Source organism: Falco punctatus (genome assembly GCF_963210335.1).
Source record: "Falco punctatus genome assembly, contig: scaffold_181, whole genome shotgun sequence".
Taxonomy (NCBI): domain Eukaryota; kingdom Metazoa; phylum Chordata; class Aves; order Falconiformes; family Falconidae; genus Falco; species Falco punctatus.
In genome coordinates this window covers 49450-65624 of record NW_027660282.1, presented here as the reverse complement: position 1 = coordinate 65624, position 16175 = coordinate 49450, and the positions used below count along the sequence as shown (strand labels likewise).

Here is a 16175-nt window from a genome sequence, read left to right as displayed (position 1 = left end):
AGGTAATCACTTATCCCCGATATCAAGGCTTTCAGTAAGATTCTTCGTTCCCCACATACATTCACTTGTTTGCAACCATGTTGGCAAGTCAGGAAGGGCACACCAAGCCAGGATGTGCTCAGTTGCTGTGCTAAGGAGACCCACACATCAGTTGTTGGGTTGACTGGCGGCAGCAGCGCTCCCACGGTCCGGCACGCTAAGCTCAGGCCGCACACAGCCAGCAGGTATCCCATCGCGGAACTTCCTCTGTAGAAACACAAGCATCACCTCTCCCCCAGGTTAACAATCCATGCGGTCCTGACCAATGCCTGGTATGAGGGTCTTTCCCGCGTACTAAGACACCTTGGTGCTTTTGCTGCTTGTCACCAGTTGACACAAAATATCGTACAATGGGAGGCCCCGCATGGTCGACAGAGATTTTCAAAAACTTCAAAATATAGCATGCTTTCTCGGAACGTGCCTCTGGGTCATTCCCCTCATTCCCCTTCTCTGTTTTTCAAGCAGGCGTTTAAGAGTATCATTCATGCATTCAACGATGGCTTGGCCCGCAGGGGAATGGGGAATACCAAATTGCTGGGGATCCCCCACCGGCATTGTAATGAGTTCCATCTGTTGTAACACCAGCGTTGGAAAGCTTGAAGGCCTCTGCCATTAACTCCAAAACTGGGCACGGGGATACCCTTTGGACAGGCTGGACAGGCTGCCACAATGCTGCGTGCAGCAGCCTGAGAGAGACTCTTTTGGCCAAACTGTTGATACAAGAATCGCCAATTCTGATGATAAAATTGGTGGGCTAACACGACCTGCAGGTGGGCCTCAGGAACAGGCACCGACAGAGCCACAGAAACTGGAGCATCAGCTCCAGCGTTGCCATCGATTGCAGAACCGCGTAGGGAAGTGTGGCCGTAACATGCATAACGTAGAATGGAGAAGGGCGTTTCCAAGTCCCTTCCCGAACTACAGTCAAAATTGCCAAAAAGCTTAGGATGGTTGATATGGCCATGGACAGCCATCTCCAACTGGGAAAGGAGGGCTGCCACACAGGCTGAATCAGTAATGAGATTAACAGGGCCTGGGAAATAAAGAAATGCCAAGGCCGCAGCCCGCAACGCCATGACTTGCGATGATCCTTCCTGATGCACAATTTGGGAAGGCCATTGCCCATTTTTTTTCCAAGCCACTGCGGCTTTTCCCACTTTTCCAGACCCATCTGTAAATACCGTATCACCTTTGATTGGTCGTCTCCAACTCAGTTGCCGTGGCTGCAAAGTTAGATCTACAGTCATTGTCCAAAGTGGATGAGGTGGATGATGGTACTGAACTTGCCCTTGAAAATTGCCAAGAGCCACTTGAAGGGCAGTAGAGTCTGACAGCGCCCATTCAGCGCCAAATTGTTGTACAGGGGCTATCACAACATGTGGAACACCTCCAGTCCACTCTAAATATCTTTGGGGGATTTTTATGATCAATTCGGTAACAAGTTCGTACCATCAAACCAGCAGACTTCATAGACTGCAAAGGCAAAGTGATCCCAGCTTCTGCCTCCAATCCTGCTTGGAACCCCTCCTATTGCCTCCCCTCCCTACCCTCACCCCCCCGCCCCACCCCCCCTGCCCCACCCCACCCCACCCCCCGACACCACCACGCCCAGCACCCGGAACCAGGCACTCTGTGACATCAGTCCCACGTCCAAGGGAACCCCGGGCAACGGGAATCCTGCGGGCAGTCCGTCGGCAGCCGTACTGGTGGCGACAAGGCCTCGTCCTTGCAGCTGCCACATGTCGCTGGCAGCGATGGATTTTCTGCGTCTCCTCCTTGTCCTGCTGGCCGTGTGCTGTCCTGTGCACGGCACATGGGACAGCTGTGGGTAAGTGGCCCGAGGCTCTGGGCGGGAGCTTGGGCAAGCCTTGTGGGCTTCACTGGAGGGGGCCTGCTTGTCCCCCGTGGCCACCCCCCAGGTTCCTGAAAGCCATGTGGGAGGCTCAGTGCCTTGGCAGCAGCCAGGCCGCCGGCACAACTCGTCTGCGGGCTGAAGCAGAAAGCGGGGCGAGGGGAGCGGGTTTTGGCCCCACGGGTTTCCTCGGCCCTTCTGGCCATGCCTTGTGGGGAGGGAAGACGGCTGGCCTTCAGCCGCAACGGCGCAAGCCATCCAGCAGCACAGTAAGGAGTTTCTGGTTACAGAGGGAGCTGCGGGCTTCGTCCCATGGCTTTTCACTACGGCATGTCACGCGTCGTGGGTGGCACAGATGCCCTGCCAGGGGCCTGGCCCTGGATCGTCAGCATCCAGGCTCTCGTGGAAGGAGGCACGGTGCACATCTGCGGGGGCTCCCTCATCAGCCCACAGTGGGTCCTCACCGCAGCCCACTGCTTCATCGAGGTCAGGTAAGGAGGACCAGGGGTCGGGGCTAGCCCCACAACACTAGCAGGTGCCCTGAGCGCAGCGGCACGTGCTCCTGCCGTCCCGTTGCCCTGCAGCACGCCCAGTGCCTGGGCACTCCGGAGCCCCGCCGAGAGGCTGCTCAGGAGAAGGCTGGGCTCGTGCCACTGCTTCCCAGCAGCCTCCCGCTCGCCACTGCTTGAGCCCAAGGCACGCGAGGGCAGTCGCAGCCTCCCTAGCGCTGCTTGCCTCTCTCCCTCGTCGAGCAGAAGGCAGGGCAAGTGCCGGGCTGCTGCGGCACGTGGCTGCGCTCCCTCTGAGCCCTCTCTCCATCTGCCTTCCAGGGACATCACCGTCTTGCGCGTGGTGCTCGGTGTCACCCAGCTGACTCAGCTGGGCCCTGAGGCTCAGGTGCGCGCCGTCAGGCGGCTGCTGGTTCACCAGCACTACTGGAACGTCACGCAGCGGAATGACATTGCCTTGCTGGAGCTGGACCAGCCTGTCCAGTGCAACAGCTACGTACAGCTTGCCTGTGTGCCCGACGCCTCGCTGAGAGTCTCAGAGCTGACAGCCTGCTACATCAGTGGCTGGGGTGCCAGGAAAGCAAGAGGTGAGTGGCCCAAACGCAGCGGCGGTGCCAGTGCAAGCTTGGCCAGCTTGGGGAAGCAGGATGCGCTTCCTGATGGCAGAGGCGAAAGCCAGAGTCAGGCTGTGGGGGCGTATGCCTCTCTCTTCCAGAGAGGGGCCCGAGCCATTGACCCAGAGCAAGGCAGAAAGGCAAGAGCGGTCCAGCGCCTGTCGGCATGCACAGCCGAGCCCCGGGGGAGGGCTTCAGCCAGACGGGGGAGGAGAAGTGGCAATGAGCTGCTGGGTGTTCATTCCTTTCTGTGCTCTTCACAGCTGGAGGATCGGCATACGCGCTGCAGGAGGCCCAGGTCCACCTCATTGATGCCAGGGTCTGTAACAGCAGCGGCTGGTACAGGGGGGCCATCCACACCCACAACATCTGTGCCGGCTATCCGCAGGGCGGCATCGACACCTGCCAGGTAGGAGCGTGCTACAAGCCAAGCCCCGGCAGCACAGGCAGCCCCGCCACAACCGCCCAAACGTGCGCCATCACGGCCTTTTGCTGGCCACTCACACTCCCATGGCTGGGTCCCCACCGCTGAGGGCCTTACCCGCCCTTCCCCATGGGCAGGCCCTTGCCCAGGGCCTGCCCGCCTTGTCCCACAGGCCTGGCACGCTGCCCAGAAGGCCCACCCGGTGCCCTTGGCAGCCCACAGCTCCACCATCCCAGCCCTCTGACACACCTTCACCACCACCGTGAAGAGCGGTGAGAGCGAGCCCTGCCTTACAGGCCCACCGCCCCCTGCCAGGCAAGCTTCTGCAGAGCTTGGCTGGCCACTGAATGCAGCTCTGGCAGGTGCCGTGAGAGAGAAGGAGCCAGCCACCGGGCTGACGGTGGCCACCCAACAACCCCTTCATCCTCTCTCCTGTGCTGCAGGGGGACAGCGGTGGGCCTCTCGTGTGCCAAGACAAGAGCGCCGACTACTTCTGGCTTGTTGGCGTGACCAGCTGGGGGACGGGCTGTGCGAGAGCAAGGAAGCCCGGAGTCTACACCTCCACCCAGCACTTCTACGACTGGATCCTGGTGCAGATGGGCCTGCGCCCAGCAGTAACCACTACTGCAAGGCCACAGCCAGTCTTCACCTACACCCCCGTTCAGAGGCCAAGGCCATGGCCAAGGCCAAGGCCAAGAGAATCGAACCGGTTTCCACCCTGCCCGTTTCCAGTCCAGAAGCTGCTGGACTTCTTTACTCGGCTGCAGGAGCTCCTGCAGTACCTAAGGGCGAAATAGCTTGGAGCAGCACCATGAGGAGCATCCAGGGCAGGCTGCAGCGCACGACGACCGTTTCCTGCTGGGGCAATTCCTGCTGATGAAAGGCAGCCTCAGTGACAAAGGCCTGCTCTGTCCTGCCCGCGCTGCTCACAACGGCAGAACTCAGCAGGCTGCCTTCTTGCAATAAAGTGTTTCCCTTGGCATGGCTAACCATGCGCCAGTGCACTGCAGTCTCCTGTGTGAGGCAAGGACTTCCAGAGCCGGCACCTGCCGAAGGAGGCAGGCTGCCAAGTCGGGCACAAAGGGTCACCGCAAAGGGCTGAAGCTCTGCCTGCTCCGAGAGAAGCATGAGGGAACAGTGGAAGGAAGGCAGGCACGTCATAGGAGGGCTCAGGGCCTTGGGGGTGGCAGTTGGAAGCAGAGAATGCCTTGGGCTGGCTCCTGCTGGCATCCCTGTGGGCTTCTGTACGAGGCGCAAGCCAGCTTGAAAGTGGCCTGTACGATTCTACAATTACCGGGGCCCCCCTCCCCCTCCCCCTCCCCCCCCCCCCCCCCCCTTTTTTATTTTTTTTGGAACAGCTAGTACCAGGTTTTCCATGTTCTGCAGGGCCCTTGCAAACATGACGGCAACCAAGGCAATAGCAAACAAACGATACCGCCAATTGAGTGAATGGATGCCAAAAAGGCTGACATGTTCTCAGGTTTTGATAACATGTTGCTGCAATGGGGCGCCTAAAATCCACGCAGCATGTACCATCCAAATCCTCACAGCCATGTCCTTGAGCCAACAACAAAAAGCCAATACTTGCTCTGTTTTGTATGTACTAGTGGCCAATTTGACTCACGTTCTTAACTGCCTAACAAACAAGGTGACTTAACTCTTGAATGCTTTCCCTGCTGTTACTCCGCATAAGAGAAGAACCACTGCAATATGTTCCCGTCAGTTCCATAAATCAACTACATCATTACCTGCTTCATCCAAAGCTATATTGCCTTTAAGGGCATTATGCTTATCAGCATGTTCACGTGTTGATTTATGTGGGTGTCATGGTCCCATCATAGCCTCCTACTACATTAGCATCTACGTAAAGACAACTATCGACATTCAAAGTGCAAACAATATCAGCTCCTTTTGGATTAACATCATACAGAGGTAATCACTTATCCCCGATATCAAGGCTTTCAGTAAGATTCTTCGTTCCCCACATACATTCACTTGTTTGCAACCATGTTGGCAAGTCAGGAAGGGCACACCAAGCCAGGATGTGCTCAGTTGCTGTGCTAAGGAGACCCACACATCAGTTGTTGGGTTGACTGGCGGCAGCAGCGCTCCCACGGTCCGGCACGCTAAGCTCAGGCCGCACACAGCCAGCAGGTATCCCATCGCGGAACTTCCTCTGTAGAAACACAAGCATCACCTCTCCCCCAGGTTAACAATCCATGCGGTCCTGACCAATGCCTGGTATGAGGGTCTTTCCCGCGTACTAAGACACCTTGGTGCTTTTGCTGCTTGTCACCAGTTGACACAAAATATCGTACAATGGGAGGCCCCGCATGGTCGACAGAGATTTTCAAAAACTTCAAAATATAGCATGCTTTCTCGGAACGTGCCTCTGGGTCATTCCCCTCATTCCCCTTCTCTGTTTTTCAAGCAGGCGTTTAAGAGTATCATTCATGCATTCAACGATGGCTTGGCCCGCAGGGGAATGGGGAATACCAAATTGCTGGGGATCCCCCACCGGCATTGTAATGAGTTCCATCTGTTGTAACACCAGCGTTGGAAAGCTTGAAGGCCTCTGCCATTAACTCCAAAACTGGGCACGGGGATACCCTTTGGACAGGCTGGACAGGCTGCCACAATGCTGCGTGCAGCAGCCTGAGAGAGACTCTTTTGGCCAAACTGTTGATACAAGAATCGCCAATTCTGATGATAAAATTGGTGGGCTAACACGACCTGCAGGTGGGCCTCAGGAACAGGCACCGACAGAGCCACAGAAACTGGAGCATCAGCTCCAGCGTTGCCATCGATTGCAGAACCGCGTAGGGAAGTGTGGCCGTAACATGCATAACGTAGAATGGAGAAGGGCGTTTCCAAGTCCCTTCCCGAACTACAGTCAAAATTGCCAAAAAGCTTCGCATGGTTGATATGGCCATGGACAGCCATCTCCAACTGGGAAAGGAGGGCTGCCACACAGGCTGAATCAGTAATGAGATTAACAGGGCCTGGGAAATAAAGAAATGCCAAGGCCGCAGCCCGCAACGCCATCACTTGCGATGATCCTTCCTGATGCACAATTTGGGAAGGCCATTGCCCATTTTTTTTCCAAGCCACTGCGGCTTTTCCCACTTTTCCAGACCCATCTGTAAATACCGTATCACCTTTGATTGGTCGTCTCCAACTCAGTTGCCGTGGCTGCAAAGTTAGATCTACAGTCATTGTCCAAAGTGGATGAGGTGGATGATGGTACTGAACTTGCCCTTGAAAATTGCCAAGAGCCACTTGAAGGGCAGTAGAGTCTGACAGCGCCCATTCAGCGCCAAATTGTTGTACAGGGGCTATCACAACATGTGGAACACCTCCAGTCCACTCTAAATATCTTTGGGGGATTTTTATGATCAATTCGGTAACAAGTTCGTACCATCAAACCAGCAGACTTCATAGACTGCAAAGGCAAAGTGATCCCAGCTTCTGCCTCCAATCCTGCTTGGAACCCCTCCTATTGCCTCCCCTCCCTACCCTCACCCCCCCGCCCCACCCCCCCTGCCCCACCCCACCCCACCCCCCGACACCACCACGCCCAGCACCCGGAACCAGGCACTCTGTGACATCAGTCCCACGTCCAAGGGAACCCCGGGCAACGGGAATCCTGCGGGCAGTCCGTCGGCAGCCGTACTGGTGGCGACAAGGCCTCGTCCTTGCAGCTGCCACATGTCGCTGGCAGCGATGGATTTTCTGCGTCTCCTCCTTGTCCTGCTGGCCGTGTGCTGTCCTGTGCACGGCACATGGGACAGCTGTGGGTAAGTGGCCCGAGGCTCTGGGCGGGAGCTTGGGCAAGCCTTGTGGGCTTCACTGGAGGGGGCCTGCTTGTCCCCCGTGGCCACCCCCCAGGTTCCTGAAAGCCATGTGGGAGGCTCAGTGCCTTGGCAGCAGCCAGGCCGCCGGCACAACTCGTCTGCGGGCTGAAGCAGAAAGCGGGGCGAGGGGAGCGGGTTTTGGCCCCACGGGTTTCCTCGGCCCTTCTGGCCATGCCTTGTGGGGAGGGAAGACGGCTGGCCTTCAGCCGCAACGGCGCAAGCCATCCAGCAGCACAGTAAGGAGTTTCTGGTTACAGAGGGAGCTGCGGGCTTCGTCCCATGGCTTTTCACTACGGCATGTCACGCGTCGTGGGTGGCACAGATGCCCTGCCAGGGGCCTGGCCCTGGATCGTCAGCATCCAGGCTCTCGTGGAAGGAGGCACGGTGCACATCTGCGGGGGCTCCCTCATCAGCCCACAGTGGGTCCTCACCGCAGCCCACTGCTTCATCGAGGTCAGGTAAGGAGGACCAGGGGTCGGGGCTAGCCCCACAACACTAGCAGGTGCCCTGAGCGCAGCGGCACGTGCTCCTGCCGTCCCGTTGCCCTGCAGCACGCCCAGTGCCTGGGCACTCCGGAGCCCCGCCGAGAGGCTGCTCAGGAGAAGGCTGGGCTCGTGCCACTGCTTCCCAGCAGCCTCCCGCTCGCCACTGCTTGAGCCCAAGGCACGCGAGGGCAGTCGCAGCCTCCCTAGCGCTGCTTGCCTCTCTCCCTCGTCGAGCAGAAGGCAGGGCAAGTGCCGGGCTGCTGCGGCACGTGGCTGCGCTCCCTCTGAGCCCTCTCTCCATCTGCCTTCCAGGGACATCACCGTCTTGCGCGTGGTGCTCGGTGTCACCCAGCTGACTCAGCTGGGCCCTGAGGCTCAGGTGCGCGCCGTCAGGCGGCTGCTGGTTCACCAGCACTACTGGAACGTCACGCAGCGGAATGACATTGCCTTGCTGGAGCTGGACCAGCCTGTCCAGTGCAACAGCTACGTACAGCTTGCCTGTGTGCCCGACGCCTCGCTGAGAGTCTCAGAGCTGACAGCCTGCTACATCAGTGGCTGGGGTGCCAGGAAAGCAAGAGGTGAGTGGCCCAAACGCAGCGGCGGTGCCAGTGCAAGCTTGGCCAGCTTGGGGAAGCAGGATGCGCTTCCTGATGGCAGAGGCGAAAGCCAGAGTCAGGCTGTGGGGGCGTATGCCTCTCTCTTCCAGAGAGGGGCCCGAGCCATTGACCCAGAGCAAGGCAGAAAGGCAAGAGCGGTCCAGCGCCTGTCGGCATGCACAGCCGAGCCCCGGGGGAGGGCTTCAGCCAGACGGGGGAGGAGAAGTGGCAATGAGCTGCTGGGTGTTCATTCCTTTCTGTGCTCTTCACAGCTGGAGGATCGGCATACGCGCTGCAGGAGGCCCAGGTCCACCTCATTGATGCCAGGGTCTGTAACAGCAGCGGCTGGTACAGGGGGGCCATCCACACCCACAACATCTGTGCCGGCTATCCGCAGGGCGGCATCGACACCTGCCAGGTAGGAGCGTGCTACAAGCCAAGCCCCGGCAGCACAGGCAGCCCCGCCACAACCGCCCAAACGTGCGCCATCACGGCCTTTTGCTGGCCACTCACACTCCCATGGCTGGGTCCCCACCGCTGAGGGCCTTACCCGCCCTTCCCCATGGGCAGGCCCTTGCCCAGGGCCTGCCCGCCTTGTCCCACAGGCCTGGCACGCTGCCCAGAAGGCCCACCCGGTGCCCTTGGCAGCCCACAGCTCCACCATCCCAGCCCTCTGACACACCTTCACCACCACCGTGAAGAGCGGTGAGAGCGAGCCCTGCCTTACAGGCCCACCGCCCCCTGCCAGGCAAGCTTCTGCAGAGCTTGGCTGGCCACTGAATGCAGCTCTGGCAGGTGCCGTGAGAGAGAAGGAGCCAGCCACCGGGCTGACGGTGGCCACCCAACAACCCCTTCATCCTCTCTCCTGTGCTGCAGGGGGACAGCGGTGGGCCTCTCGTGTGCCAAGACAAGAGCGCCGACTACTTCTGGCTTGTTGGCGTGACCAGCTGGGGGACGGGCTGTGCGAGAGCAAGGAAGCCCGGAGTCTACACCTCCACCCAGCACTTCTACGACTGGATCCTGGTGCAGATGGGCCTGCGCCCAGCAGTAACCACTACTGCAAGGCCACAGCCAGTCTTCACCTACACCCCCGTTCAGAGGCCAAGGCCATGGCCAAGGCCAAGGCCAAGAGAATCGAACCGGTTTCCACCCTGCCCGTTTCCAGTCCAGAAGCTGCTGGACTTCTTTACTCGGCTGCAGGAGCTCCTGCAGTACCTAAGGGCGAAATAGCTTGGAGCAGCACCATGAGGAGCATCCAGGGCAGGCTGCAGCGCACGACGACCGTTTCCTGCTGGGGCAATTCCTGCTGATGAAAGGCAGCCTCAGTGACAAAGGCCTGCTCTGTCCTGCCCGCGCTGCTCACAACGGCAGAACTCAGCAGGCTGCCTTCTTGCAATAAAGTGTTTCCCTTGGCATGGCTAACCATGCGCCAGTGCACTGCAGTCTCCTGTGTGAGGCAAGGACTTCCAGAGCCGGCACCTGCCGAAGGAGGCAGGCTGCCAAGTCGGGCACAAAGGGTCACCGCAAAGGGCTGAAGCTCTGCCTGCTCCGAGAGAAGCATGAGGGAACAGTGGAAGGAAGGCAGGCACGTCATAGGAGGGCTCAGGGCCTTGGGGGTGGCAGTTGGAAGCAGAGAATGCCTTGGGCTGGCTCCTGCTGGCATCCCTGTGGGCTTCTGTACGAGGCGCAAGCCAGCTTGAAAGTGGCCTGTACGATTCTACAATTACCGGGGCCCCCCTCCCCCTCCCCCTCCCCCCCCCCCCCCCCCCTTTTTTATTTTTTTTGGAACAGCTAGTACCAGGTTTTCCATGTTCTGCAGGGCCCTTGCAAACATGACGGCAACCAAGGCAATAGCAAACAAACGATACCGCCAATTGAGTGAATGGATGCCAAAAAGGCTGACATGTTCTCAGGTTTTGATAACATGTTGCTGCAATGGGGCGCCTAAAATCCACGCAGCATGTACCATCCAAATCCTCACAGCCATGTCCTTGAGCCAACAACAAAAAGCCAATACTTGCTCTGTTTTGTATGTACTAGTGGCCAATTTGACTCACGTTCTTAACTGCCTAACAAACAAGGTGACTTAACTCTTGAATGCTTTCCCTGCTGTTACTCCGCATAAGAGAAGAACCACTGCAATATGTTCCCGTCAGTTCCATAAATCAACTACATCATTACCTGCTTCATCCAAAGCTATATTGCCTTTAAGGGCATTATGCTTATCAGCATGTTCACGTGTTGATTTATGTGGGTGTCATGGTCCCATCATAGCCTCCTACTACATTAGCATCTACGTAAAGACAACTATCGACATTCAAAGTGCAAACAATATCAGCTCCTTTTGGATTAACATCATACAGAGGTAATCACTTATCCCCGATATCAAGGCTTTCAGTAAGATTCTTCGTTCCCCACATACATTCACTTGTTTGCAACCATGTTGGCAAGTCAGGAAGGGCACACCAAGCCAGGATGTGCTCAGTTGCTGTGCTAAGGAGACCCACACATCAGTTGTTGGGTTGACTGGCGGCAGCAGCGCTCCCACGGTCCGGCACGCTAAGCTCAGGCCGCACACAGCCAGCAGGTATCCCATCGCGGAACTTCCTCTGTAGAAACACAAGCATCACCTCTCCCCCAGGTTAACAATCCATGCGGTCCTGACCAATGCCTGGTATGAGGGTCTTTCCCGCGTACTAAGACACCTTGGTGCTTTTGCTGCTTGTCACCAGTTGACACAAAATATCGTACAATGGGAGGCCCCGCATGGTCGACAGAGATTTTCAAAAACTTCAAAATATAGCATGCTTTCTCGGAACGTGCCTCTGGGTCATTCCCCTCATTCCCCTTCTCTGTTTTTCAAGCAGGCGTTTAAGAGTATCATTCATGCATTCAACGATGGCTTGGCCCGCAGGGGAATGGGGAATACCAAATTGCTGGGGATCCCCCACCGGCATTGTAATGAGTTCCATCTGTTGTAACACCAGCGTTGGAAAGCTTGAAGGCCTCTGCCATTAACTCCAAAACTGGGCACGGGGATACCCTTTGGACAGGCTGGACAGGCTGCCACAATGCTGCGTGCAGCAGCCTGAGAGAGACTCTTTTGGCCAAACTGTTGATACAAGAATCGCCAATTCTGATGATAAAATTGGTGGGCTAACACGACCTGCAGGTGGGCCTCAGGAACAGGCACCGACAGAGCCACAGAAACTGGAGCATCAGCTCCAGCGTTGCCATCGATTGCAGAACCGCGTAGGGAAGTGTGGCCGTAACATGCATAACGTAGAATGGAGAAGGGCGTTTCCAAGTCCCTTCCCGAACTACAGTCAAAATTGCCAAAAAGCTTCGCATGGTTGATATGGCCATGGACAGCCATCTCCAACTGGGAAAGGAGGGCTGCCACACAGGCTGAATCAGTAATGAGATTAACAGGGCCTGGGAAATAAAGAAATGCCAAGGCCGCAGCCCGCAACGCCATCACTTGCGATGATCCTTCCTGATGCACAATTTGGGAAGGCCATTGCCCATTTTTTTTCCAAGCCACTGCGGCTTTTCCCACTTTTCCAGACCCATCTGTAAATACCGTATCACCTTTGATTGGTCGTCTCCAACTCAGTTGCCGTGGCTGCAAAGTTAGATCTACAGTCATTGTCCAAAGTGGATGAGGTGGATGATGGTACTGAACTTGCCCTTGAAAATTGCCAAGAGCCACTTGAAGGGCAGTAGAGTCTGACAGCGCCCATTCAGCGCCAAATTGTTGTACAGGGGCTATCACAACATGTGGAACACCTCCAGTCCACTCTAAATATCTTTGGGGGATTTTTATGATCAATTCGGTAACAAGTTCGTACCATCAAACCAGCAGACTTCATAGACTGCAAAGGCAAAGTGATCCCAGCTTCTGCCTCCAATCCTGCTTGGAACCCCTCCTATTGCCTCCCCTCCCTACCCTCACCCCCCCGCCCCACCCCCCCTGCCCCACCCCACCCCACCCCCCGACAACACCACGCCCAGCACCCGGAACCAGGCACTCTGTGACATCAGTCCCACGTCCAAGGGAACCCCGGGCAACGGGAATCCTGCGGGCAGTCCGTCGGCAGCCGTACTGGTGGCGACAAGGCCTCGTCCTTGCAGCTGCCACATGTCGCTGGCAGCGATGGATTTTCTGCGTCTCCTCCTTGTCCTGCTGGCCGTGTGCTGTCCTGTGCACGGCACATGGGACAGCTGTGGGTAAGTGGCCCGAGGCTCTGGGCGGGAGCTTGGGCAAGCCTTGTGGGCTTCACTGGAGGGGGCCTGCTTGTCCCCCGTGGCCACCCCCCAGGTTCCTGAAAGCCATGTGGGAGGCTCAGTGCCTTGGCAGCAGCCAGGCCGCCGGCACAACTCGTCTGCGGGCTGAAGCAGAAAGCGGGGCGAGGGGAGCGGGTTTTGGCCCCACGGGTTTCCTCGACCCTTCTGGCCATGCCTTGTGGGGAGGGAAGACGGCTGGCCTTCAGCCGCAACGGCGCAAGCCATCCAGCAGCACAGTAAGGAGTTTCTGGTTACAGAGGGAGCTGCGGGCTTCGTCCCATGGCTTTTCACTACGGCATGTCACGCGTCGTGGGTGGCACAGATGCCCTGCCAGGGGCCTGGCCCTGGATCGTCAGCATCCAGGCTCTCGTGGAAGGAGGCACGGTGCACATCTGCGGGGGCTCCCTCATCAGCCCACAGTGGGTCCTCACCGCAGCCCACTGCTTCATCGAGGTCAGGTAAGGAGGACCAGGGGTCGGGGCTAGCCCCACAACACTAGCAGGTGCCCTGAGCGCAGCGGCACGTGCTCCTGCCGTCCCGTTGCCCTGCAGCACGCCCAGTGCCTGGGCACTCCGGAGCCCCGCCGAGAGGCTGCTCAGGAGAAGGCTGGGCTCGTGCCACTGCTTCCCAGCAGCCTCCCGCTCGCCACTGCTTGAGCCCAAGGCACGCGAGGGCAGTCGCAGCCTCCCTAGCGCTGCTTGCCTCTCTCCCTCGTCGAGCAGAAGGCAGGGCAAGTGCCGGGCTGCTGCGGCACGTGGCTGCGCTCCCTCTGAGCCCTCTCTCCATCTGCCTTCCAGGGACATCACCGTCTTGCGCGTGGTGCTCGGTGTCACCCAGCTGACTCAGCTGGGCCCTGAGGCTCAGGTGCGCGCCGTCAGGCGGCTGCTGGTTCACCAGCACTACTGGAACGTCACGCAGCGGAATGACATTGCCTTGCTGGAGCTGGACCAGCCTGTCCAGTGCAACAGCTACGTACAGCTTGCCTGTGTGCCCGACGCCTCGCTGAGAGTCTCAGAGCTGACAGCCTGCTACATCAGTGGCTGGGGTGCCAGGAAAGCAAGAGGTGAGTGGCCCAAACGCAGCGGCGGTGCCAGTGCAAGCTTGGCCAGCTTGGGGAAGCAGGATGCGCTTCCTGATGGCAGAGGCGAAAGCCAGAGTCAGGCTGTGGGGGCGTATGCCTCTCTCTTCCAGAGAGGGGCCCGAGCCATTGACCCAGAGCAAGGCAGAAAGGCAAGAGCGGTCCAGCGCCTGTCGGCATGCACAGCCGAGCCCCGGGGGAGGGCTTCAGCCAGACGGGGGAGGAGAAGTGGCAATGAGCTGCTGGGTGTTCATTCCTTTCTGTGCTCTTCACAGCTGGAGGATCGGCATACGCGCTGCAGGAGGCCCAGGTCCACCTCATTGATGCCAGGGTCTGTAACAGCAGCGGCTGGTACAGGGGGGCCATCCACACCCACAACATCTGTGCCGGCTATCCGCAGGGCGGCATCGACACCTGCCAGGTAGGAGCGTGCTACAAGCCAAGCCCCGGCAGCACAGGCAGCCCCGCCACAACCGCCCAAACGTGCGCCATCACGGCCTTTTGCTGGCCACTCACACTCCCATGGCTGGGTCCCCACCGCTGAGGGCCTTACCCGCCCTTCCCCATGGGCAGGCCCTTGCCCAGGGCCTGCCCGCCTTGTCCCACAGGCCTGGCACGCTGCCCAGAAGGCCCACCCGGTGCCCTTGGCAGCCCACAGCTCCACCATCCCAGCCCTCTGACACACCTTCACCACCACCGTGAAGAGCGGTGAGAGCGAGCCCTGCCTTACAGGCCCACCGCCCCCTGCCAGGCAAGCTTCTGCAGAGCTTGGCTGGCCACTGAATGCAGCTCTGGCAGGTGCCGTGAGAGAGAAGGAGCCAGCCACCGGGCTGACGGTGGCCACCCAACAACCCCTTCATCCTCTCTCCTGTGCTGCAGGGGGACAGCGGTGGGCCTCTCGTGTGCCAAGACAAGAGCGCCGACTACTTCTGGCTTGTTGGCGTGACCAGCTGGGGGACGGGCTGTGCGAGAGCAAGGAAGCCCGGAGTCTACACCTCCACCCAGCACTTCTACGACTGGATCCTGGTGCAGATGGGCCTGCGCCCAGCAGTAACCACTACTGCAAGGCCACAGCCAGTCTTCACCTACACCCCCGTTCAGAGGCCAAGGCCATGGCCAAGGCCAAGGCCAAGAGAATCGAACCGGTTTCCACCCTGCCCGTTTCCAGTCCAGAAGCTGCTGGACTTCTTTACTCGGCTGCAGGAGCTCCTGCAGTACCTAAGGGCGAAATAGCTTGGAGCAGCACCATGAGGAGCATCCAGGGCAGGCTGCAGCGCACGACGACCGTTTCCTGCTGGGGCAATTCCTGCTGATGAAAGGCAGCCTCAGTGACAAAGGCCTGCTCTGTCCTGCCCGCGCTGCTCACAACGGCAGAACTCAGCAGGCTGCCTTCTTGCAATAAAGTGTTTCCCTTGGCATGGCTAACCATGCGCCAGTGCACTGCAGTCTCCTGTGTGAGGCAAGGACTTCCAGAGCCGGCACCTGCCGAAGGAGGCAGGCTGCCAAGTCGGGCACAAAGGGTCACCGCAAAGGGCTGAAGCTCTGCCTGCTCCGAGAGAAGCATGAGGGAACAGTGGAAGGAAGGCAGGCACGTCATAGGAGGGCTCAGGGCCTTGGGGGTGGCAGTTGGAAGCAGAGAATGCCTTGGGCTGGCTCCTGCTGGCATCCCTGTGGGCTTCTGTACGAGGCGCAAGCCAGCTTGAAAGTGGCCTGTACGATTCTACAATTACCGGGGCCCCCCTCCCCCTCCCCCTCCCCCCCCCCCCCCCCCCCTTTTTTATTTTTTTTGGAACAGCTAGTACCAGGTTTTCCATGTTCTGCAGGGCCCTTGCAAACATGACGGCAACCAAGGCAATAGCAAACAAACGATACCGCCAATTGAGTGAATGGATGCCAAAAAGGCTGACATGTTCTCAGGTTTTGATAACATGTTGCTGCAATGGGGCGCCTAAAATCCACGCAGCATGTACCATCCAAATCCTCACAGCCATGTCCTTGAGCCAACAACAAAAAGCCAATACTTGCTCTGTTTTGTATGTACTAGTGGCCAATTTGACTCACGTTCTTAACTGCCTAACAAACAAGGTGACTTAACTCTTGAATGCTTTCCCTGCTGTTACTCCGCATAAGAGAAGAACCACTGCAATATGTTCCCGTCAGTTCCATAAATCAACTACATCATTACCTGCTTCATCCAAAGCTATATTGCCTTTAAGGGCATTATGCTTATCAGCATGTTCACGTGTTGATTTATGTGGGTGTCATGGTCCCATCATAGCCTCCTACTACATTAGCATCTACGTAAAGACAACTATCGACATTCAAAGTGCAAACAATATCAGCTCCTTTTGGATTAACATCATACAGAGGTAATCACTTATCCCCGATATCAAGGCTTTCAGTAAGATTCTTCGTTCCCCACATACATTCACTTGTT

At 57.9% G+C, this 16175-nt stretch overlaps 3 protein-coding genes across 3 annotated transcripts; all 3 read left to right on the top strand.

Annotated features, from left to right (window-relative positions):
- Window positions 1–389: 389 nt before the first annotated feature.
- LOC308057274 (acrosin-like) lies at window positions 390–4707 on the top strand (the record flags this gene model as incomplete). Its single annotated transcript, XM_080411421.1, has 3 exons — window positions 390–396; window positions 3242–3423; window positions 3882–4707. The coding sequence occupies 3 exons, from the start codon at window positions 390–392 to the stop codon at window positions 4233–4235; spliced, it is 543 nt and encodes a 180-aa protein (XP_080267547.1). The 3' UTR covers window positions 4236–4707.
- A 1050-nt stretch (window positions 4708–5757) lies between these two features.
- Window positions 5758–10075, top strand: LOC308057273 (acrosin-like; the record flags this gene model as incomplete). The annotated part of the gene is made up of 3 exons (XM_080411420.1): window positions 5758–5764; window positions 8610–8791; window positions 9250–10075. The coding sequence occupies 3 exons, from the start codon at window positions 5758–5760 to the stop codon at window positions 9601–9603; spliced, it is 543 nt and encodes a 180-aa protein (XP_080267546.1). The 3' UTR covers window positions 9604–10075.
- Window positions 10076–11125: 1050 nt separating this feature from the next.
- Window positions 11126–15443, top strand: LOC308057272 (acrosin-like; the record flags this gene model as incomplete). Its single annotated transcript, XM_080411419.1, has 3 exons — window positions 11126–11132; window positions 13978–14159; window positions 14618–15443. The coding sequence occupies 3 exons, from the start codon at window positions 11126–11128 to the stop codon at window positions 14969–14971; spliced, it is 543 nt and encodes a 180-aa protein (XP_080267545.1). The 3' UTR covers window positions 14972–15443.
- Window positions 15444–16175: the final 732 nt, after the last annotated feature.